Source organism: Brienomyrus brachyistius, chromosome 16, assembly GCF_023856365.1.
Source record: "Brienomyrus brachyistius isolate T26 chromosome 16, BBRACH_0.4, whole genome shotgun sequence".
NCBI classification, from domain to species: Eukaryota; Metazoa; Chordata; class Actinopteri; order Osteoglossiformes; family Mormyridae; genus Brienomyrus; species Brienomyrus brachyistius.
The window spans coordinates 11,852,034-11,875,849 of record NC_064548.1 but is presented as its reverse complement, the minus strand read 5'-3'; the positions used below and the strand labels follow the sequence as shown (position 1 = coordinate 11,875,849).

At 47.2% G+C, this 23,816-nt stretch overlaps 1 protein-coding gene across 1 annotated transcript; it reads right to left on the bottom strand.

The window, feature by feature from the left end:
- Window positions 1–1,170: 1,170 nt before the first annotated feature.
- itprid2 (ITPR interacting domain containing 2) lies at window positions 1,171–22,871 on the bottom strand. The gene is given in 20 exon segments (XM_048979576.1): window positions 1,171–1,984; window positions 2,558–2,661; window positions 2,812–3,156; window positions 3,234–3,287; window positions 3,705–3,849; window positions 5,282–5,409; window positions 5,525–5,529; window positions 5,531–5,600; window positions 6,048–7,481; window positions 8,054–8,142; window positions 8,452–8,503; window positions 8,837–9,420; window positions 10,578–10,786; window positions 11,036–11,134; window positions 11,225–11,267; window positions 12,016–12,069; window positions 13,405–13,451; window positions 14,198–14,240; window positions 14,626–14,834; window positions 22,675–22,871. Coding segments are annotated over 18 exon segments (3,660 nt in total). The 5' UTR covers window positions 14,807–14,834; window positions 22,675–22,871; the 3' UTR covers window positions 1,171–1,984; window positions 2,558–2,583.
- Window positions 22,872–23,816: the final 945 nt, after the last annotated feature.

Here is a 23,816-nt window from a genome sequence, read left to right as displayed (position 1 = left end):
CAGGCGAAGGAAGGCTGGAAAACCAGCAGTGCTTGGACCTCGAGAACCGTGATTTGAATAATAGGGCTATATGGCATCATCCAGGTTTCCTGTCACCTGACCAAAGACAGGCAGGCTGATTGGCTTGATGTGGCCATATAAACAGGGAAGCAAATGCATATGTTAAGAGCCAACACTCATCTCACACCTCCAACGTCGGGGGCTCCTGCCTCCAGTGTGTGTGGAGTTTCCATGTTCTGTGTTGTTAGGCAAATAGCCGTCTCTAACATGGCCATCGTGCGTTCTTGTGTGCATGAGTACTTGTGTCTGTAGATGTCTGCCCTGTAATGGACCGACAACCTATTCAGGGAGTCCACCACCTTTTAAGCTTCCTAAGCTTCCTGGGAACCCTGAACAGGATCAGCAGTTGGGGGGGGGGGGGGGGGATGAAATACAAATATATAATCCTTCATAACTGCTTATGAAGTACATCACCGGGAACACATGTAAATACATACAAATATGTAAGCATGCAAAAGCTGCAGAACAGATAAGCGAATTCACACACGCAACACCCCTGAACTAAAAATAAATCTAAAAAATATACATAGCAATTCAATGAATTGGTATTACCTAATAATAAGTTAATGACAGATTAGAGTTGTCAACAAGTACTGCACAGGGTGAAATGGAACAATTTATACAATTTAAATTATAAAAAAAATAAAAATAAATAAACACTGAATTCTACCCTATATAAGCCACCAGACTCAGTTCACTTTCCTGGAATACACACTGGAATGAAAATTATGTGAACTGTGCAAAGTAATCAAAATACAGAACTAGACATATTTCAAACAAACATAGAAGATCCCGGAAAGAATCCTTTTTTTTTTTAATCTAACTAAAAGCAAACTCACTAAAAACGGCACAAGTAAAAGCCAACGCATGCAGAGCAGAAAGGGAACTGGCTTCTGACTCGCCCACAGACTCCTCTAAAAGAGTGTTGCCATGGTAATGAAGTGCTAGATTGAACAGCGTTAAAATAGGCTGTGGTGTGAAATCAGAGCATTATTTCCTGACTGTGACGGATCTGCGGGGTTCCGACCTTTTACGTGCGCATCTTCAAATCCCCCCTTCGACTCCCGCAAGGAGCGAAGGGTAAATGAAACACAAAAGTACTTCTATGTATTCAAAATAAATAAATCTTTATTAATGTTCTGCTTTAGACATCTTCCCTTGAACATCCCAAGAGGTAAAAGGTAAACAAACATTCTTGTGAACGTCACCCCCACTGACATTTCATTCATGAAGTCATTAGTACTGGAATTTGAAAGTAGAAAAATCAGTGGAAATGTGGTTTTCTTTTTGCATGCAGAGAGCAGGTGACCCTAACCCTCATATGATGGCATCCCCACAAACACAAAAACTCATACATACACATACAAAGCACGTGTTACGGAGAACTAACCCATTAGGCAAATACAGGTTGCCTGTTACCAGGAAGATGAGCTAGAGAAGATCCTCCCTCCTAACACAGATCAACAAGTGCAGTACCTCCATTATCTGACTGCCATCATATCTCAATCCCACGTACATTTATTATACAAACATTTTAGTGATATTACTGCTGCTGCACATACATGAGCTGAAAGACGTGTGATTTAACGTGGTTTTACGAAGTTTGCAGGCGGGCTGCAAGGACAGAACCCGGACAACAGCAGATGTTTTTGTGAGGTGAGAAAAGGTCAAAGCTCTTCAACCAACCTAAACCTCAACCCACAGCACTTGCTTTATTGCACATCTGCCTGAACACCTGTATTAGAAGAAGTGGCGTTAGCACTGGAACAGGGCAGTTATAAGTAGCTGAGCACACAGTAGCATTAGTGTCTCCTTGGAAACGTAGATGCAGCCACCCGAACTGCGTGGGTTGGCCAGACGCTCTCAGTGTTTCTCTACCAGTGTTCTGAGCGTTCCGCTCTTCTGGGGTATTTCTCATCTTCACCTGCAGGGGGGGGGAAGCACGGGAGTCTCCGTCAAACCCAGAAGCCGGGCAAACTGATCCGCGGTACATTTTTAGTGGCACCTCAACCACGCTGGAGGTATTCAACCACAGACCAAAGCACCAGGGGTGTATTACTGCGGTGGGGCCACTGGCTCCAGCTGAAAAGCTGATTGGCCCCCAGAGTGCCCGGGACACTCACCGATTCAAAGCATATCATTGGCTAATGACAAGGCCAGCCCTTCCGTATAAATTACAGCCCTTTTCATGATCTCCACAATAATAAATCCCAGGAAAAAAAAACCAGAAAAACACTCAGTTCTTTGGAAAGCTGAAAGGAGAAGAGGGCCTAGTGTTCTCAGGTGCTAATAAAGGATGGGATGTACAGAAAAGATGATGTAAACACCCCCACCCCACTCTGCCCTTTGCCTTTACAGACAGACACTGCAGCTCCTGCAAGGCAGAGATCCCAAAATGCATGACACCATGACAAGAAAGCATAGGAATGATTCTCTCATTCTCTCTCTCTCTCATTCTCTCTCTGACACGCAAACCATGCAAATTAAGATTGCTTACAATACTAGCTCCCTTGTTGCCAGGGGCTACCTCCTCGGCGAAACTGCAGACAGGAGTTCAGTCAGAATCTGCTGTCGGACTTCCTCTGCGATGCTTTCTCTGACCTGGGGCGAAGGGGATGCGAGCCAGCAAGTTCAGAATGGGCATGTTAAATTGTATCGCGTCTTAGGCCTTTGGGACATCCATCCAGCAAAAGATTTATGGCCAGAGAGAGTTACGTCCACTGCAGACGGGCCCAACACCTCCCCCCTCACCTGCTGCAGGAGCTGTTGCAGCTGCGGGCTGTTTGCAGATTCCGCTCCACCTCTTTCCCCAGCAGGGGCCGACGCCAGCCTGGGGTCGGATTGATCTGGCTGTTTGGCATCCAAGGAGGGGGTCACGTCTGGCCGGGGCGGAGGGGCGGGTGTGATGCAGACCGATGCCCGGTACACCCTCTCCCTGGGTGGGCCGGAAGACTCAAGAGACTGGAAACGGTGATCCCAGGCGGGGCCACCGGATGGGGCGGATTGGCACGGGCTGGTGGAGCGGCTAGAGGCGTCAGAGTGGCTGACACCGTGCCGGCCCCCGTAGCCGAGCTGCTCCCTTGTGACCTCGGACCCCTGCGGATACGGAGGACCTAATGTAAGCGGGAAGTACTGGACGGATTCCCGAAGTGGCCTGTGTTCCTTACACTCACCACTCCGGTCACGGTCAGGGAAGAGATGCTGGACAAGCTGTCCATTCTGTGACCCTGAAATGCAACGAAATGGAAATGAAAAGATAACTGAACGGACACGAGGCTTTATTTGCCATTCCTACAAATAGGAATACAGGTACATTGTTTCTTTTCGCATATCCCATCCTTCGGAAAATAAAACACACAATTGTTAGGGGTCTAAGCCCAGGGTCAGCCATTCATTCGCCGTCCTTGAAGAATTTCTGGAGAGGGGGGGTTAAGGGCCTTGCTCAAGGGGCCAACAGAATGCAACTATTCTGTCGCAGGCGGGCCTTGAGCTGGCGACCTTCCGATCACAGGCATTCAAGGCACAAGCACAAACACTGAATCAGCTCGATTTATCAGGCTTCAAGGTTTTTTCAAAAGCAATTCAAACATCTATACACCTCTAAATGCTGGAGATTGTTTGCATGTGCAGTTGCAGAAACTGACCATTGGGTGGCGGTAGAGGCCCATGATGTCAGAGCAACGCAGCTGCTCTTCCAGGGAGAGCAGACGATCCTCCAGCTGCAGCTCTAGCTCCTGCAGCTCCTGACGGACTGCGCTGCGCAGCTGCTGCAGCTGCATTTCCTCCTGCCTGAAAGCAAGGATAGAGTTGTCAGTCTGCAATGTGCGGCACAAATCTGAGGGAGACGTGACGAGAAAAACGCAAAACACTGAGGACATTCACCAGCAGCGTCTGCCACCACTCAAATCACGCATTTGCATGGGGTCCCTGGGTTACATCGCGGACTGTACAGGAGGAGGCGTGTCTGGTATTGCGGTGGTTGGATGTTGCCAGTTGTGTTTTTTCAGGTTGCGAGGGGGAAACCAGAACTGGGATCGACCAATCCAGTGGGATTCGGTTTGACAAGGTGGGCGGGGCTTCCCATATATGGCCGACTAAGCCATACGCTCAGAGGCGACAAGCTTCCCGCGCTGTCCTCCTTGCATCCTCCGCTGTCTTTCGAACCTGCATTCCCTGACCCAGTAAAATCCCACTGTGGTTACACACCTATCACGTTGAAGTCTCTTCTGTAATTTGTGAATGCTTTGTTGCTCCCAGTGGTTGTGGAGGAAAGTTTAGATGAGCGCGTACCTACACCCACCCGTAGGAAGCCTCTGTTAATCACGGCAGGTGAGAATGCGAGTGCCGACCCCTGTAGGCTGTAGGTTAGCTTACGGGTGCATAGAGGGAAGTAGTGCTGGTTTTGTTTCTCTCATTCCTTTAGCACCATCCAACCTCCCGTCTTTAGTGCTTGAAATCATGATCTTCACCGGGATAGTAGCTACGTCTCATTCCGTAATAAAACTCCCCATACGTGATCTCTGAGTCTCTCTGTGTGCTATCCGGGGGTCACGGCACAACTTACAGGAGAGCTTACCTCACTCATACTGCCTGTTCACCCCTGACCTAGACTAGATGGATACAACACCCTGGTCTGGGAGGCCTCTGTTGGCCACAAACAGTCACTGTCAAGTGACTTTTTGAGTCCCTGAAACACTAAAACCTACATTCTACCATTGGATTTGAACACACAACCTGTGTGTTGTTAGCACTATGATTTATTTCAGTGTTAGGCAGCACTAATCCTGGAATGGCGGTAGCAGGATGTCATTTTTGTCTGGTTTCTAATGAACCACACCTGATCTCAGGCTACCTGATAGTAACTGATCAGGTAGGACAGAAAACCAGCCGGATACGGCACTGCAGGATCAGGGTCACCTAACCCTGCTTCGCTTGTTGAGCTATAGGAGTTATGGTAGACAACAGAGCAAATTGGGTTAAATGCCTTACGCAAGGGCCCAACATAGAAATTATTCTGCTGCTCGAGGGTTTTGTTCCAGCGACCTTCTGATCACAGGCATAGCAGCCTAACTCGCTGAGCCACATACTTCCCCTAAACCCATCCTTGAGAACGGTCTGGACTTGTGACGTGGAATAAAATGCTCTGCGCAGTGCACATCAAGCTGAATGTCATAATCCTTTCAGGAAAAGGGGGACCGATAACAGAAAGAGCCAGACCTACCTCTCTTCCTCGCTCAGGTCCTGGTAGACAGAGCACTGCTGTCGCACCAGGGCGAGTTCAAGGTTCATCATCTGTGCACGGTAGGTATTGAGGCTCCTCCGGATTCCCTGCATTTCTTGGAGGGTGGCCTGCGGAGGGAGTGGGAATGGGGGGGCGGGAGGGAAATTCAGAGCTCCGGCCCCGATCAAGATGACCACGCTCCATTGCAAAGCTTCCCTAAGCAAATGAGGTGAAGGAACCCACCTCACAGAGCGGGGGGAGCGGACATCTGGGTGCCAGGGGCGGGAGAGGGCATGCTGCTGCGGGACAGCGGCGAGCACTGGGCAGAGAGAGCCGCAGAGATTAAACAGGCACAGCTACCAGCAGATGGGCTTACATAAGGACTCCAAACCCTCAGGGCTTTAAAACAGAGCATACAGAAACTGCAAGAGACCACAGCCTTCCTCGGGGTGGGGGGGGGCGCAGGACAATAATATGGCCTGGGTGGCATCATGTCAATGCTTCTTCATGTTCAAGTAGGTTATGAAGAACCATTTGCTTACAAAAAATTGTGGCCAGATGCAGTACGAGCAGAGGAATGCAAATCAGGGAGGAAAAAAACATTCAAATGACAAAACTATTTATGGATGGCTTCCTAGAGGAATAAGCATGTCAGATCTGCGTCTGTTGGCTTTTGAGGTCAGTTAATAAGGAAATCCAGGTGCAGGAACACCCGCGAATACTGCCACGCAGGGAAACTCCCAGTGCTGTAGTGTCGGGTTCATACCTGGTCCAGGTTCCGCACTGTACTCCTGATGTCATGCAGAACCCGTCGCAGCTGCATCTCGGTGCTGGAGGGGGTGTGGCTTGGCATGGGGGGTGCGGCCATGTGGCCACCGGGGAAGGGATGGCAGCAGTGGGCAGAGCCGGGTGGGTTGAAATGGTCATAATAAGGAACACTGTGAGGCGCGCTATAGGGGGCTCTGTGGTAATCATTGTGTAGGGTACTGTGGGACCTGTAGTGAGGGATGCCGCTGGGACCATGGAGGTCATCGCCTCTATAGAGGTTACTGCAGGAGATGCCACTGGGGGCAGTATAACAGCCATGAGACCAGCCATAGGGGCTGAAGGTTCGGTGGAGGTTGGGCACGCTGCAGGCGCTCCAGAGCTGGGAGTGATCAGCCAGGGGCCGCTGAGGCCAATCAGGCGGCATGCTGTGCAGGGAACAGGAGGAGGCCCTCAGGTGGGGGGACATTCGGGGCAGGTGGGATGGCATCCTGCCAAGGTGCTCGTCTGTCTGCTGAGGCCTGGCATTAGGAGAGGAGTTTACCATGGAGGCTGAGGATGTCGTCTCCCACTTCACATCCCCTCCATCCGTGACAGACACTGCCGCCTCCTCCTCCTCCTCCTCCTCAAACTCCTCCTCGGGTGTGTAGCGGTAAGAAAAGGTAGGAGGGTTAAACCGTTTCAAGCCCCCAGGTTGAATCTGGATTTTGATGGTGGAGACCACGCAAGCTGGGCTGAGCAGGGAGGTGGGCAAGGAGCGGGACCTCCTCAGGGGGAACCTCTGCTGGCCGACTAGTCTTCCCCCTGTCGTTAATGTGGCCTTGTACACGGAAGAGGCCTTCTGATGGGTATCTCCATCGGCCAAAGGCGGGGGACCATCCACCATGGAATCTGCAATCGAGGGGCCGTGTTCAGTTGCAGAGATGGGTCCAATAGAAGAACCAGGTTCAGCAGCAGGCACATGTTCAGTGTTAGGCACACCGACAGACTCAGTGGTAAGAATACCAATTGGGTCTTCTGCCAAGCCTCTCTCAACACCAGTAGGTACACCAGTTGGCTCAGCAATAGTCGTACTGATAATCTCTCTTGTAGGTCCATAGGTGGACTCAGCAGTAGTCCCAATCTCAGCAGTCGACGCACTGATTGGCTCAGCAGTAGGCCCAGTCTCAGCGGTGGACACACCAGTTGGCTCAGCGGGAGGCCCATTCTCAGCGGTAGGTTTAGATAGCACCGGGAAACCGCTGGGTACTTCCTCTCCACCTCCAGGCTCAATCCGCATTCCCATGTTACTAGAGTCCACACCAGTCACAACTGTCAACAGCTCTGAGCCCTGCAAGAACTTCTCAAAGACCGGGTGATCCAGAGGAATACTGGGCTCAAAAGAACTTGACTTAACAGTGTTCTCGCTGTCACAGCTGTCTGAGCTCTCCTGAACCTGCACAGAACCACAACAGATTACAGAAATGTGTTGAAACAAGATGTAATGTCACAACCCTCCGTGCCAAGCTGCCTACCTATGTCTCTAAATGACAAAGGCAGCATTTTCCTCAGTTCTCTGTAAACCTGGCAACCTTCCAGGCTTGAAATTTATAGCATGGTGTCAGTAGCTTGATTGAATGAGAACTGTATTAATTACAAGCCAAAATTTGAAACCACATGCAAAATATCATCTCTTTTAAAGGAGCTTCACCCACATATATCTATATTAAACAGTAAGAACAAACTACCCCTTGGCATTCAAACCAAAACCAAAACCTTACAAGCTACAAACCTGTACATTAAAACTACATTTAGAAGCAAAACTAGTGGAGCATTCAATGCGAGAACTGGGTTCAGTGGTGCAACTGGACTAAAAGGGAAGAAGATATGGGCTCGGCAGCAGAAAGTATCTCTGGGAAAGGTCCGGACTCTCAGAAGCCACATCCATGAGTGAAAATGAGCTTGTCGGCAGGTTTGTGATGGGTCCTACAGGACACCTCCTCACCCACAGGGGGCAGTATCGCTCACCTTTAGAAAGCTAATGCTGCCATCTGGGGAGGGGTCATCTGCGAAGCCGCTACTGTCTGATTGCTGGCTGGCCATCCTCAGCGGGTGCTCTGTTGGGGGTGGGGGGGGGGGGCAGTTGTTACATGAACTGTACAGAATGTAAAGGCTAACTCTTTAAAATGGCAATTATCCAAAAACACTGATGACTAGCACAACATTTCAGTGCTGACACATTGGTTTTACACAATCAGAGGGCGAGTCCGGTTCATTTATCATAGAATTTTGAATGTTCTTGATCTTAAATAGCAATAATGGACATTCAAAGCATCCCTAGTGTGTTGACATTGAAAGACCATTTTGTAACACCAGAAGTTCCTTAATTAATACACTAAATGCCATCTCTTGTCCGTTACACTCACCAAATCCAATCCGTCGTGTCCCAGAAGAGGGGTCTCCTTCAATACTTTGTACCTTAAATCAGAAGCAGAAAGGAAGCAACTGAACTGTTGCACAACACACAGAAGAGCTAATGACAGGGGAACAAACAGATCCCTCAGAGCAATTATTCAGCCTATTTTTAGATTTGTGTCTAAATATATACCAAAACCGTCTTTCCCAAAACATAAACATTTTGATGGAAAAAAGGAAAGACCAGCAGGTCCGGGATATTCTCCCACTGTGAGAGCATGGGAAACAGCTATTGTGTGAGGTCACGCAGTACTGTGTCAGTGAGTGTCAACTGATGTCATGCAAGGCCAAGATGGCCACTAGACTGCACTACGGTGGGGATGGTGGACACACTACCTCCTCCATCTCAAACGAGTCCTTTGGCTGTGTGAGGAGATGGGCGACGAGGGGGTTGACCCGCTGGCCAGAAGGTTCCTTGTCTGGGATGGTGGTCGCTGATGCTTTTCCTTCTTCTCTCCACAGGGTGCCCTCCCTGCTCAAACTTCCCTGTGGAGTGAAATGCGTCTCTTTGGACTCTAAGTTTCCGTTGGCAAGGTTGGCGTCACCCCGAACTGGACCCACGTTGGTCTCCTCGGCCACCGTGGCCAACCAAGGGGACTCTTTCTTCCTGAAAGCTTTTTGTTGCTTCAGCTCGTTCTTCTCCTCTGCCTCAGCATGAGACACGTCTCCCTTATCACCTTGTTCAGACGAGGTGAGGGCCAAGTCACCCAATCCCAGGTTCAGAAGGTTATGCTTGGTGAGGGTCTTCTTTATAATCTTGGCGACATTCCTGGCCTGGCTGCTCTTCTTCTCAGTAGAGACGTCAGCAGGCTCAGCCTCAATGGTGCCGATCATCTGCACCGGCTGGCCCGACACTTGGGAGTAGAGGGAGTTGAATGCGTTGGCCACAGTAGTTAGCACCTCAATCTGCCGAAAACGACCTGCGTCGGGAGGCAAAGAGGCAAGTCCTATTAACTTATGACCAGAAATAGTCAAGCTATCAGGAGAACTGGATGTTCCCGTTCTTTCTATACAACTTCTGGCTGGGTCCATTTTCCGGTGGAAGCCGATATCAGTAAGAGCAGCAAATTTAACCTCATGATCCAGGAGCCAACACAAACATATACACTGAAAAACAAGATATAATCTCAGCAACGTTGTCTTTCTGATCTATTTAAGACAACAAAGCTTCTGTCTATAATAAAAAACATTAAGGATGGGACAGAGAGAGAGACACTCAGTGCCGTTTTGGCCAAGCAGGCTTAGGAAACCTTGAGGACTAATGCCCAGAGTATTAATAACATGATGGCCCCAAAGTGTACACTAATGCACCAGACCTGCTTTCTAAGTCTGTTTACATAAGTGGTCCTGTATATAATCTTATGAAGCCATGCAGTTCTGCAAGATGTCCAATCATGCCACCCTGCTCAAATGGGGGTGGGCTACGGAGATGATCAGTTCCAGTTCTCGGGTGACAGTGGAGAAGCCTTAAAAAGCCCAGAGAAGTGAGGCTGAACAGACCCGCATACCTGAGGAAGTATGGTGGGGACTGGTTTGACAAACTGGAGAGATGTGCTGCCAGTGCCATCCCACCGTAAACACAGCCGTTCGGCCACATTCCTCCCGAAAACGTTCTACTCCACCCCCGCTCACCGACATGTGCCCGCTTGCCATCTCGATCTCGCCCAGCACAGCCGTAACGTTTTTCTCAAAAACCAAAGCAGAAGTCTGGCTGCAATCCAGGCCACCAGCCGAAGCCAACGTATGCTCAGAAACCAACTTGCAGCCTGCAACCCTTCTTGATTGCTCATCAGATGGGGGCAGGGGAACAAAAGGCCTCCTTGTGAGACTCCTTCCACTTACTCTGAAGTGAACCCACTTGTTTCACAACTACCCTTTAGCTAACCAATGCACGGTGGAAGGCCAGGGATGCAGACTATAAATTTCCCATAATGCAACAAAACAAGACAGCTACCAGACCAAAAGTGTATCTTCTCAGATACAACTTCCTTCCTCTGGGTGCAATATCAACTTTCACGCTGCCTCTTTCCAAAGTTTGCATGCAAACTGATACACTCTTGGGGCAAAGTGGGCGTACTTGTAAGGGCAGAGTTGGGATTCTCCAGCTCCATGCGCTGGAGCTGCGCGGCCAGGTAGACCTTGATGTCGATGCCCCGAGCCGAGGATGACCCATTGAAGAACCGGGACGGGATTTTAGTGGAGATGTCTGGCTCTTCAGTTCCAAATCCCAGGTTGTACAGGGTTTCTTCTGGGTCCTCTTCGCACAAGTCAAGCAACTCAGAGACACTAAAAAATATAATAAAATAGCGTGAGGGGAAATACAGGAAATGGGATGACAGTGAGGACAAGAGAATTAATATGTTGAGGAACCATTTTGGTATACTGTGGATGAGGTTTCATTCACCAGTAGGACTAAATCAACATTACCATAAGGCTTCCTAGATTTTCATGATAACTAGTGAGCTCTCTTTACGTGAAAAATCATGGAAATCAAGAAGATCCTAGCCTATCTGCGCAGGCGTATGACAAGTTCACCTGGATACAGTGGCACTGCTCCTCCCAGAGCCAGAGGAAGTGATGCTCAGACCCCGATGTAGGAAAGACCTCTTCTGTTCTTTGGCCGCATCAAAGTTACTGGAGAAAGCCAAGGGTTGTGAGGAAAGGTGAAGAATACAGAGGTGAGGTATGAAGGGTACTAGTAGGATTGCCAGGAGGTCAACTTACCTTGACAATTCACCTTTAGTTCCGCTATGCTGGAGAAGGTTTGCTGAGGAGAAGACGAGAAGGGTTAGATCACGAGGAAGGAATCCTGCTAAAAAGATCTGTTTGTATACACAACTTGAACCCCTGGCCCAGTCATATTCATGCAACGGACCATCAGTAAAGACCGGTTTTATCATCCCAAAGATCTGAACCCTGGATATCTCCAAGAATGCGAATTGCCTATGCAGAAGATGCTCCTAAAGGAAGGAACTTCCCTTGAAAATGGCACCAGCCCAACCAGTTATGGTGGCTTTCCATGTTCAACAGCCTATTTAGGAACAGCAGGTCCCACTGCTGAGGGGATTGAGAAGGCCTGTTGGAGCTTGCTGGAGGCTTAGCAAGGAGTAAGAAGGAAGGGCAAAGGGAACTTGCGGGGGGGGGGGGGGGGGGGGGGGGTTACTGGTCTGCATGATCTCACCTTTACAGCTGTACAGGGTGATGAAGAATCGCACCCTTATGCAAGGACATAACTTGCACAACGGCTTGAACATGCAAGGTGAACATGCAGGTCTCCACCCATTTAGGGGGAAACATCATCACTGCAAGGGTTATATTCAAAGACTCAAAGCAGAGAGAGCGATGCAGTCAAAATACTCCAAAATCAAAGAAGAAAAAAATTTCATGTCCCAAAAGAGACGGAACTAAATGCAAGAGCTGATAATGTGACACCAGCCCCCACCCAGCTGCCTCTGGCTAGGAGACGACGACGCGAGGCGGCACCAGCTAGAGGCTCTGCCAGGCCTGACACTCACCTTCGGCTCCCAGGGACAAGTCGTCTTCAAAGCTGCATCCGTTCTTCAGCGTTCCTACCACACAGAGACATTCAGCACTTTACATTAAACAGGTTACCTTTGTTTAAAATATACCAGTACAATATTCCAACGTTTGGACACATCAAGCCACCTACAAGAGAGAGTAATAGAGTGTTGTATCAGATGACCTGGCCACCTGATCTGGAGAAGTTTGACCAGAAAGTGAAGGAAAAGCTACCTAAGAGTGCTCTGCATATAAATGGGACCTCCTTCTGGATAGCTGGAAAATATCCCAGAAAGCCACCTCATCAAACTAGCGCAGAGGATAAATTAGAGTCAGCCAGCCCTGGGAGCAACTGGGGAGGGGGTTGGGGAGTCCCAACCCACAGATTTGCCGGTCCCCCAAATAAAATACCTTTCATATAAATTTTTCGTTCTGTGCATAATTCGATATACAATAGTGTTTATAATTATTCTAAACAAATATATCTAGTACCAATAAATCTTTCTATGGGTAGGTGTGTCCAAGCTTTTAATTGGTACCGTAAGCGCTGGAGAACTCAATTCAGAAAGCATCTCAAAAGTTCTTATAGGACAAACATGGAGACAAACACAGTAACATCGCTCCTAATCTGAACCTGTGTTCAAAAATACCCATGAACACATAAGCCAAGGGAGAAGCTTCTGATAAAATGTGGCTGATCAGCAAGGGCATAGGTTAAGTTTCAACATTGGTAGCAATCAATTCAGCCCTGAACCCCCCTGAAAACCCCTAAAAACGCACGGTACTCACACAATAATGGTACAGACATGTCGCTACTGGCCGTATCCCATTCTATGCTCTTGCTTGCCAAATACTTTCCAGTATCTGACAGCTCAGTGACTAGACTACAACCAAAAAGAACGAATGAAAAAGATAAACGTAACTGAGAACAATTCCTCACTCTGAAGAAGTAAAGGGACTTCAAATAAATGCTTTTATTGTGACTCAGTCACTCCTGCCAGCGAAAAGATAAGAAAATGAGATGGCAGCCCTTCCTAGGGAAGTGATCTGTCTGACCGCCAGTGCATCAGTTCCTAAAAATTGCAGTGGCATGCAGCTACGTGCTGTGCAGAAATTGCAAGGTACAACGGGGTGTGTTGCGCCAGAATTCGCGTGCAGGCAGAACTCCTACGCACACAAGCGCGGCCCCAAGTACAAGTCTGAGGTCATCATCCTAGCGGGAGTTCTAATGAAAGGGGAGCCGGGTCCCAGCAGTGCCCACACCCCCACGGGCGGCGTGATCAACTCTTGATAGCATTCAGTCATTCACATGTCGTCCTGTGTTTTTTTGTTTTTTTTCCTCCAAGGTTTAGTGGGGGAGGGGGGTATTTGGTGGCTGTGCTCACCCCTGGTTGGCAACCCTTGTTCATCCAGCGAAGCTCCCTGAGGTGTCCTATGGTGTGGAAGAGATGTCAGAATGTAAATTGTGTGAACCACTAGGCATGCGTTGTTACATCCTAAAACAAATACACACAACCCCGATCACTCTGTGTACCTTCGCCGCGTTCTGGCTACGCAATCAAACACATGCCTCTCCGTAGCCTTTTCTTGGGGGGTGACTCTCAGATAAAGAGCCACTTAGCCTTGTTCCTGACAGTAAAGTCACCTAAGAACTGGACAAACACCAGTAACTTACAGGAAATGTTCTGAGCCAAACAAAACATGCGTAACAAATTAAACAGACAAACAAAACAACCTTTGCTGAAGCTGCCACATTTTTTTTTTGGTTTTCTGTTCCTGCTTCTAAGAAAAGCACAAAGCTTCAGTTTAAGAAGGAAACAAACAGTCACTTCCAGGGTGCCAAAATCCGGGTTCCCGGCTTGGAAAGGGGGTAAAGGCAGGCCCCCTATGCTGAGGACAGAGACAATAGCAGCACTAATTGAAAAACACCGGCGGTCACTGCAAATAATGGCTGTGGAGGACTGGCGGAGTTCCAGCACCACAAAGCCCAGCAGCCGGACCCGCCTGGGAGTACTGGCCGTGTGGACCCTGAGGCCGCAAGGCGCCGACTCGCGGAGAGTGAGAATGGGCCCAGGGTGGGTCTGCGGACAGCCTCCCGAGTCCCCATTCAGACTTCCTGGGAATGCATCGGGAAATTTAAGGAGCTGTAGCAGAGGACACAGATCACACTCTGCATACCTGCATTCCTTCAGCCAGCTTGCTATCTTGCTCGGTACGCGTCCTACAAAAACGGAATTACACATTTCAGCAAAGTATCCGTGGAATGTGCATCTTTAAACATATGGCATTCTCCGAGCAAAAAGGACTATGCCGTTACAGAGCATATGAGCCCAGTCCAAAACAGTCATTAGCCAAATTATCCCATCATTCCACACTTACTTCCTCTGATACGTCACCCTAAATGAGACCCAAGCCCCAAGGAGAGTCCCATCCCACTAGAGCAGGATCCTCTGATGGTTCACGTTTGTGCTCCCTCCCAACTCCCAGGTAACTGGGGGAGCGCAAAAACGTGGACCGTCTGGAGGTCCCCAAAGACCAGTTTCAGAAACACTCCTCTAGAGTTCCCGACACCACCCCTCTCACCAGCAGAAAGCCAAGAAGGGTACCTGGGTCTTCAGCAATGGAGGGCTTCTCCTCCATAGGCTCTGCAAGAGGCTCCCGCTCCACGTTCCTGTCCTGACACTCAGGGGCCTGCCAGGACTCTCGGCTCTGCGCCCAGGCCCTCCTCTTGACGGTAGCGTCCCTCCAGGAGCATGCGTAGTCGTCCTGGCTACACTCTCTCTCCATGCCGACTGCTAGGATGAGCGAAATTCACCTGGGGGGGGGGGGGGGGGGGAGAGACTCAGTTTCACATGGCTGGTACCTGTCCAACACTTCCACTCAGCGACTGGTTTATATCACAAGTAACAGCAGTCATAACAGTGCTCGCTTAGGACGGGAACGAAAGGAAAGGTGTCTCGAATTAATGAATGACCTTAGATGACCCACAACCACAGTAAAAATAACTATCTTAAGCTGCAGAGAAGGCGAAGCCAAACTCTAAACAGAAGCAGGAACGCTTCAATCAATAGAGCCAACCACGGCCCCAGAGGCCCGACTCCAGACACACAATAACTGGATCACGTTACACCAACGCGTGGAGAGCAGTTCAACTCTAGCTTACATGTTAAGCGCTAAGAATTCACAAATTGCTGGCTAAAGCTGACAGCAGATGCAGGAATCCTCAGGAACGGACCCGAACAACGGGACAGAAATCCCGTTACGCAAAACGTTTGCTGAAAAATACAGCAGGCAGCTCTCGCCACTCCCGAAGGATTCCTCAAAACCAGCGGGAGCAGTTTTCCTGGGCAATGGAAGCCATACAGAAGAACTATGGCAAAGACTGACAGCATGATAAAAGTTTGAAAACAAGTAGAACAGGAAATGTCTGTTTAGGGCAAAGATTACTTGCTGTTGCAAAGTCATTTCCTGTTTTGTGTTAGAATTTCACAGGAAAAAAAAACTGGATATTCCATAAAGCGGGATGGATTTATCAGCACAAATGCCTGATCTCTGAAGTCCAGATGAATTAGTCTGAGCTGCTGGCTACTTAGAAAGTAGGAACTGTGCAGAGACGGCAAGGAAAAGGCAAAATATTCACAGAGAAGATGGTACCACAATTTTGTCTGGAAATAAACTGTAGAACATACAGCTCAGGCCTAAAGCATCAGCTCTGCACTTGAGACTTTCAGCTACACAATTAGAGCTGGACAATACTGAAAAGTGTCATTTTTTTTTTACTGCAATTAGCCTTAATGGTTTACAAATCCCCACGTGAAACGTTCTGCTACTTTAACTTTAAATAAACTTTCATTGCTCCTCTCTATTGTCTCCTGTCTTCTCCCAAGTGTTCTGCAGAAGATCAGGTTTTTTTTTAGTAGCGTAGCTTTATGAATCCCCATGGGGAAATTTTTTCGCTTTTGCCCATCTTGCCCTCCATATAAGCTTGGGGTTCACAGCAGGGGTAGGCCGATCCATATTTAAATAACATTTAATTAAGTAATTAAGTAAATATAGATGAAAAAATGGTTGCCAAAAAATCTTTAGACTAGCCCCACAATTTATCCCACCGGTAACAGTTTCATTTACACATTGTTGCGATATCAGCCGCTCATCCATTACAAGCTGCAGCAAGCACATAAAATGGCCCAAACTAGTGACTCCCAGATCATCCGTTGCTTTTTACATATTACTAACGTCGTCACGCACAACTGCGTGCGCTTTGTTTAGTGGAATCTTCCACTAAACGCTACTCCCACCTCTCAAAAGTTTGTTTTTTCAAAGACTGCAAATCACTGTGCTACTAGTTGCTGTTAAAAAGTATAAAATACTTCCAGTTCGTCACCCTCCTATCTGATGTTCTTACGCTCCTCGTACTGCGAAGGATTTGCACATGACGTCACAGTAGGTGGAAGTCACTGCGCTCACCCGCCGAGTAGCAAAAAACAGTAGCAGCCTTAGCGTTCAGCGAATGATATGTAACGATTCTGTCAAGGCTGGGCTCAAACTGGTGACCTTCCAATCACAGGCACAGAGGCGTAGCCCTCTCAGCTACACTCTAGCTATTTATTTTCTCAAGAAGCAAACTCAAGACAACTGTCGATGTAATTGTTTCCAAAACAATTGTAAGTCACAATAGGACAATGGCATGCAGGTTGTTAAACAAATACCCTGCCCACATGCAAAGACCTCACAGCAAGATTCCTAGAAAGTAAGTGTCTAGGAAGAAGGGGGTCATTCTATAAGATGCTGGAGGCCAAAAGACCTGCTCTCATTTTCCAAGCAGCACAAGCATAGAAATATCGGCCCCATCTGCTAGGCTTCTTATTCATCACAGCCTCAAGCCAAAGGGGAGAGCCACAACGGCGGTGCCGCGTGCTAACAGGAGAGCCACAACGGCGGTGCCGCGTGCTAACAGGAGAGCCACAACGGCGGTGCCGCGTGCTAACAGGAGAGCCACAACGGCGGTGCCGCGTGCTAACAGGAGAGCCACAACGGCGGTGCCGCGTGCTAACAGGAGAGCCACAACGGCGGTGCCGCGTGCTAACAGGAGAGCCAATAGTCTCCAGGCTTAAACGGCATGGGAAGGAGCTGGCGCGACAGAGGCCAAAGCTAACGTCTCTGCAGCCCACCGAACATTCAACATGCCAGACGGCTCACCTCGCCCAGAGGTGCCGGCATTGTTTGGCTTGGACGTCCATAAATTAACAGAGTTATGAGTGACCAGCATTTCAGACCCAAAGGACAAAAAAAAAAAAAAAAACTAAGTGAAGACGAACTGCTGCTGCCAATCCTCTTTGGTCAAACCGAGCGGACAAGGGGATGGCTCACAGCAGAGTGTGGAGGTGGTGCAGGGAAGGAACAGAAGGTAACGCACAGAAAGGGTGTGCTGATCAACGCTCACCTCCGTGATAAAGTCTGAACACATGCCGGAGTCACTGCTGGCGTGCGAGGCTTGCCCTCTAATGCAAATATGATTGCAAACAGGGGAGTGCCAGGACCTTCTGAAACAGCTTCCTGATTTTCCAATCAGACCAGTCTTCAGCCTTTCCAGAGCACCAATGGTTGGTATGGGGGCAAAAGGAGAATTCCCGCTTCACTAGGTTCTCAGTTTAAACATTATTATTTTTTTAAAAATCGGATGACCGTCATGCAACAGTAAGCTTTTGTCCACCCCCCCCCCCACGTCTGATCATGGCTTAATGCTTCCAGTACAATTCCTATGGTCTGCCTAATCCGATCCTTTGGGACCCACAGACAGTCCACATTTTTGCTCCCTCCCAGTTCCCATTAGGGAGCAAAAATGTTGACTTTCTGGCAGGGAGCTCAGAGGGACAAAAAACATGGACCGACTCTCAGTCTCCGAGCATTGGATTGGGAAACAAGTTTTATTTGGCATTACTAATGTCCAGTGTACGCAAAAATAAGTGAGGCAAATGAAATAATTAAGCTTGGACTGTGGGTATTACTCACACTTGCTAACCAGCCCTTTAAGAAAACTTGAAAGCACTTGCTGAGAAAATACAGTGCTTGACAGCTCCAAATGCTGCAACAAGATATTCATAAAAAACACATTTTAAATAGAAAGTCTATTTTTAAAGCCCTGGCCCTCGGCTCTTCCTGTGACCCCTTTTCTACACAGCCGAGGCCGCTCCAGTTCCCACATTTCCTGCCAAGTCTTACGGACCGAGTTCCATCCCAGCATCCAAACCATCCAGCTTAACCTGCTGACCCAAAACAAAGCTCCGGTCACAGCAAACAGAGCGTAATAAACAAGCAGGAACCATCTCAAAAACTCGCTGCTGGGGCGGAGAGCACATCCTTCTTCACACCCCCTAACAAAAGGGGACCGGATTTCCAGGGTGCTCCTGAGCTAGAACAAGACCCTACCAGGAACCAAGGCGGAACCGAGGAGACTGGAGTGATGACGTCTTTGCAGAGTTCCTGTGCTGTGGTGTGGCTTGCTCATCATCCACCTCTTCAGACCTTCTCTAAACTCTGAGCATGTTGAACCTCCAAAAACCTTGGAAGATAGAGACCTTCTTGCATGCATGATCTTTTTGGCCTCATAAGCATAACTTCAGGCTCTTATTAAATCATGTCAGCAAGTTGACTTTGGACAGCAAAAGGCCACCAATTCTATTAATCTATTTATTCATTCTTGTAAACTCATGCTAGCCTGACTGTACCACTGAATGTGATCATTATGAATATATCTACCATCACAATGAGGAAACCTTTTTGATCCACCTTTTAAGGCTCCTGTGCCAGGCAACACTACTTCTAAGACCTTCTCACCAGTGTTTAACACTAAGACAGGAAATGAAACTAAACTTTACTTAGTTTGGAATTAAGTGCTTCGCGAGCCAGACTCAAACCTACAGCCATCACCTAATAGCATTAGAGTGGTATGACACACTGCTTACAATAAAGGCACTTCTGACCACGCTTCTAGTCAACCAAAGCAAGAGGCCATTTCGTTTCCACTTTCAAAGTTTAACTGCAGTATGTGACTAAACTAATAAAGGAGTGACAGATCCAATCCCATATTCTCTCTGGGAGCCACTCGGCTCAAGAATCCCAGGCGGGCAGGAAGTCAATGTCTTACCCGTCTCGGACCTCGGACACCCTCGTGGAGGCACACGAATCCGTTCACGGTGTCAACAAGGAACACACTCTTACTCAGAAGCAGACGAATCACGCCTACAGAACTGGGCCAAGCTGACAGCCCCACAGACCACAGGCAGCAATTACCAGGAACGCGGTGGACGGACTGGGCCCAGCCATTCCCTATGTCACACGTTACCTTAAAGCCACTCCCACTTCTGCTTGACTGTACACCGAGGGCTGGGCTCTGGCTAAAGGCGTGCTTTGGTATCTCTGCATTTAGCTATACGGCTCCAGTTCTGATAACGCCGTACTTCGCTGCCTCGTTAAGGCACCGGCAGCTCCCATTTGAATATCTGCCTACCTCCTTTTGTATCCCAGCTCCACGGCACATTTTGTATTCTGTGCGGTGCGTTTATTAAAGCGGAGGGAGTCTGAGATCAAGGTGATGGGGGGGAGGGGGGGGGGTTTCCTGTGGTTCAAGGACAAGTCAGGTTTTTTTTTTTTTTTTTAAAGTCAAACAGGCAAAGTAAACTGAAGTGGTAGAATAAATAAGATAAGCAGAAACTGTGAAAATAATTTGCAGTACCGTGGACTTAAATCAGCAGCAACAACAACAAAACACCCAGAAATAGCAACATATGTAAATTAAGTATATATATACACACACACACGCACGCACTATATGTACACACAAACATATGTAGGTGTAATATCCATAACATTCTTGCTAAGTGAGTCACTCCAAAGAACATGTTTGGGCCACATCTCAGATCAATGACTTATTTTGAAGCAGATTTTGTGCCTCTTGTTCAAAACTGTGGGATTGTTCTACAACTAAGAGAAACCAACTGTCAATCCAAAAATAGATGGAAAAAAAACATAACATACACATATATAAATACACAGACACACACGGCCATTTTCTGCTATTCCTAAGTCGACATATAAAGGCACAAGACACAGTGTACCAGATTCCAGCTATCGTAAAAACGTTAAGAAATCATTAGCCTGGGTAAGGTCCACGTTACGCTGACTTGTGTCGGATCTGAATGCAGCAAGGCTACAGAGGAAATTCAGACTTAACATCAAAAGGCCACAGATTAACCCAATACGGCGGTGTATGTGTGACAAAGGAACAAGACTCAGTTCAGCGAGGAAGTACAGCTTTAAGTACTTCTTCATTCATTTCACTTAGCAGTGTTATGCCAAATGTTTGGTTTTATGATACGTTTCCATGTTAAATGTGACATATATATTAAAGCCTTGCAGTTCTGGGTATTTACTAAAGCGAAAGAAGGTGTCTTTGATGGTGAAACAACTGCCCCCTCCAGAGCAAAAAGACTATGATTATAGCTCCTTAACCGCTCGGAATTCAAACTGCAACATGAATCATAAAAGCTCACAAGAGAAGAACCTCAGTAACCTTCTGCGGGCCACACATCTCCAGCATGTTAAGGCAATGCACGTTATGCATGCTGAGCACGGGTCGTTAACAGAGTGACGACGCGATGGTGGTTTTTAGAGAGCGCTACATCGTGAAACAAGCTGTAAACCCTGCAATGGGTGTGAGGGCTGTGCATGTCCTGAGCTTAAAATCTGCATATGGAGATAGACGACGGGAAATAAGTTAAATTAGTTTCCCTTTGGTCCAAGTCACTTCAGTTGCACTTTTTTTGTTACGTAAAACTGCCACGGAAATCTGCAGAATAAGACTGAAAGACGAACTGTGTAGAATCCAAGAAAAGCTTTTGAGCACCCTAAAATCCAGGGATCTCTTTTCCCTGCTGACACTAACATGAATCATTCAACGACTTCTGCAGCTAATGGATTACCTGGCACACTGGACTGAATTTTTGCGGCCGCCAGTCAATCATATTATCCCACAGAAATGCATGGAAATGGCACTAGCCAACAAAACGGGTACGCGTGTAAGGGTTCATCTGTGATTATGACACTCTGCTTGCTACGTAAGCACGCCTCTTGCGCAATGCTGGACAAACAACTAGTCTCCACAGTTATGAGATGGGGATCCTGCGTGACCGCGTGAAAAGACACGGCAGACGTCATCGCGTGGTCCACAAAGGCGCGTGCGACTTCTCGCAAACTCCGTCATAGTTTTAGGACTTCGGGTGCAACCGCAAAAGCTTGTCAAGTCCAGGTGACTGAGTTTTCGCGAGTAATTCACAAGAAACAGAAAAAAAGTTTCACAATCCTTTTAGAAGCGCAGAAACATGGGAACAAAATTAGAATTCCGCCATTGATGTGCGCATTTCTGCCTAAACCATCCCATAAACACGTGAAGGAGATTTAAAGCTTATGTATTCTTCGCTTCTGTATCGGAGTCGTCTTACACCCGTCGCACCTGCTCTTCAGGAAGGTGTGAGCCAGTACAACTCAAATACCTGAAAAATGCCTAAAACCTTTACATTTTCTGCAGTGTCCCCATGCGCCATTATGCCACGGAAAATGCATAGGTCCCTTAACTTTCCTATATATAGTAGTGTTAGTACTATTTTAGGAATCTATTGCATGAATTACTTGCAAAGACAAGATCGGTCTTGAGGAATGCAATATTACCGGACAACAAACATTTTGTTACACATGCAGCCACGGACAATAAAAAGCAAAAAAATCAAACCACCTGGAAAAAAGACATGCCGCCAAGTTTTCAAAACTCACTTCTGGAATACATCAAACTAAAACAAGAAAATCACATTGGCTGAACCCTTCTACACCACCACAAACGGGTCATTTTCATCGGAGGTATAGAGAGTAATTAGTAATATGTATAGCAAATAATGGGGGAGTAACGATACTGAAGGAGAAAGGATGGAAAACTCGGAACACCTTGGGAAAATAATCAATTTCTATGTAGGTGGCTTCTGGATATGCTGTAACGTAAATTAAAAAAAGTGAAACAAAGTTATAATGACTTTTCTTTAAAGTTGAGAAAAAAACGTATTTAATCCCACCGAATCTCACTAACAAAACCTCAAACTTCAACTGCAGTATTCCCAGTCTCTGTGATTAATTTACTCACTAATGTCCCAAAAATTACAGAACCAGCCAAAGTTGAAATACTGTGTTAATTTGGCCTTTATGCACTTCGCCGCGGTTTCCCTTTCCTTAAAGCGGGGCTATTACGGATACCCCTCCAAGCAGGAGCATGTACTGATCTCCAGCTTCCTGGACGTTCCCTGTTTTTTATCGCTACCGGACTTCTTCGTATGACGCATTACTGCCTTCACTTTGAAAACTGTTTAATCTTAACTTTGTAACAGAAATGTAACGATACCGCAGACGCGAGAGAGCAGAGACTCACGCAACCGGGGCAAGAAATCACAACCGCTTGACTGCAAGCAATGACGTTAAGTGCTGTTAAACTGCACAGCTCTTCTTAAAAGCAATAGTATGTGACAACTTGCGAACAGCACCGTGTCCACGGCAGCGATGCCAGCTCTTACGCATCCGCACGACGCCAGGGTTTTTTTCCCCCTTTGACTTACGTGATTTTCACCATGCTAACGAACAGATCCGGGAGGCTTTTCGGAGACTTTTGCCGGGGCGACTCCACACCGTAGGCGACGTCAGGCCAACTTCTGAAAACAGCTGCGCTTCCGCTTCCGTGTGGGATACAAAAGTAACGCGAAAAAAGAGGGCGAGTCTCTGCGAAAAGTCTCAGAAAAGCGGGACCGTGCACTGGAACCGGGATAACACGTCATTATAGAAAAGAGCAGAGATACGGTTCGGCCACTATAATAGAGAAGATTTGATAGCAGACCTAGTAATATATTACTGTCTATAATAATACGTGCACATATAATAAACGTTATTTAATGTAACTAAAGACATTTATTCAGAAATGTACTCGACATTAGTTGCATTCAGATCTTTTTCACCCGGCAGATATAACTTATATGAGTGTTAACAGCATCATAGTTATGGATTACTTTTCAGCCATAATATATAGGTCTACATATATGCAAAAGCACTGTTTTATTAACTTCACTCTGCGCTAGTTTCTGTTTATATCCGCGATATCAGTAGGACTCTTTCGGTGAGTTTTTTTTCAGCAAAAGAAATCTTCACTCCACCCAGAAATGCGTCATGTTAAATGTAAACAGATATAATAATATCCGCAAAGGCAAAATACAATTAGCATCATTACATTTATTGGCATCTTAAAACTGTAATATTGTGAACAATTTTTGCAAACTAATCCACGCACAATGATTTCGAGTAATATGAAAATTAAAATGCATTTGGCAACAGAGTTGCATCATATTTGTAAATTTGCGGTACATTATACGTGTATCATAACTGATCCTTATGGAAATTCGGTTATAGTATATGCATGCTTGAAGCGGCCTACAGTGTAATGTTTCCGGACTGCCTGTCCTGTTTGAAGTGTGATGGGCAAAATGGCAACTGCGCTGTGGCTCCACGTGTTTGACACAGCATCTGTTCTTTTAGTTTATTAATAAAGGAATACCTATGTATTCCACGATGAATTTCCACGATGAGATCTGCTAGGTGTTTTACCACTGCATGGTTGATATTATATTAGGCATACCACGTGTGCTTGGTACACCCACACAATGCAAATTTACTTAATGCAAATTAGATTCAAGTATAACTTTGCTACCTA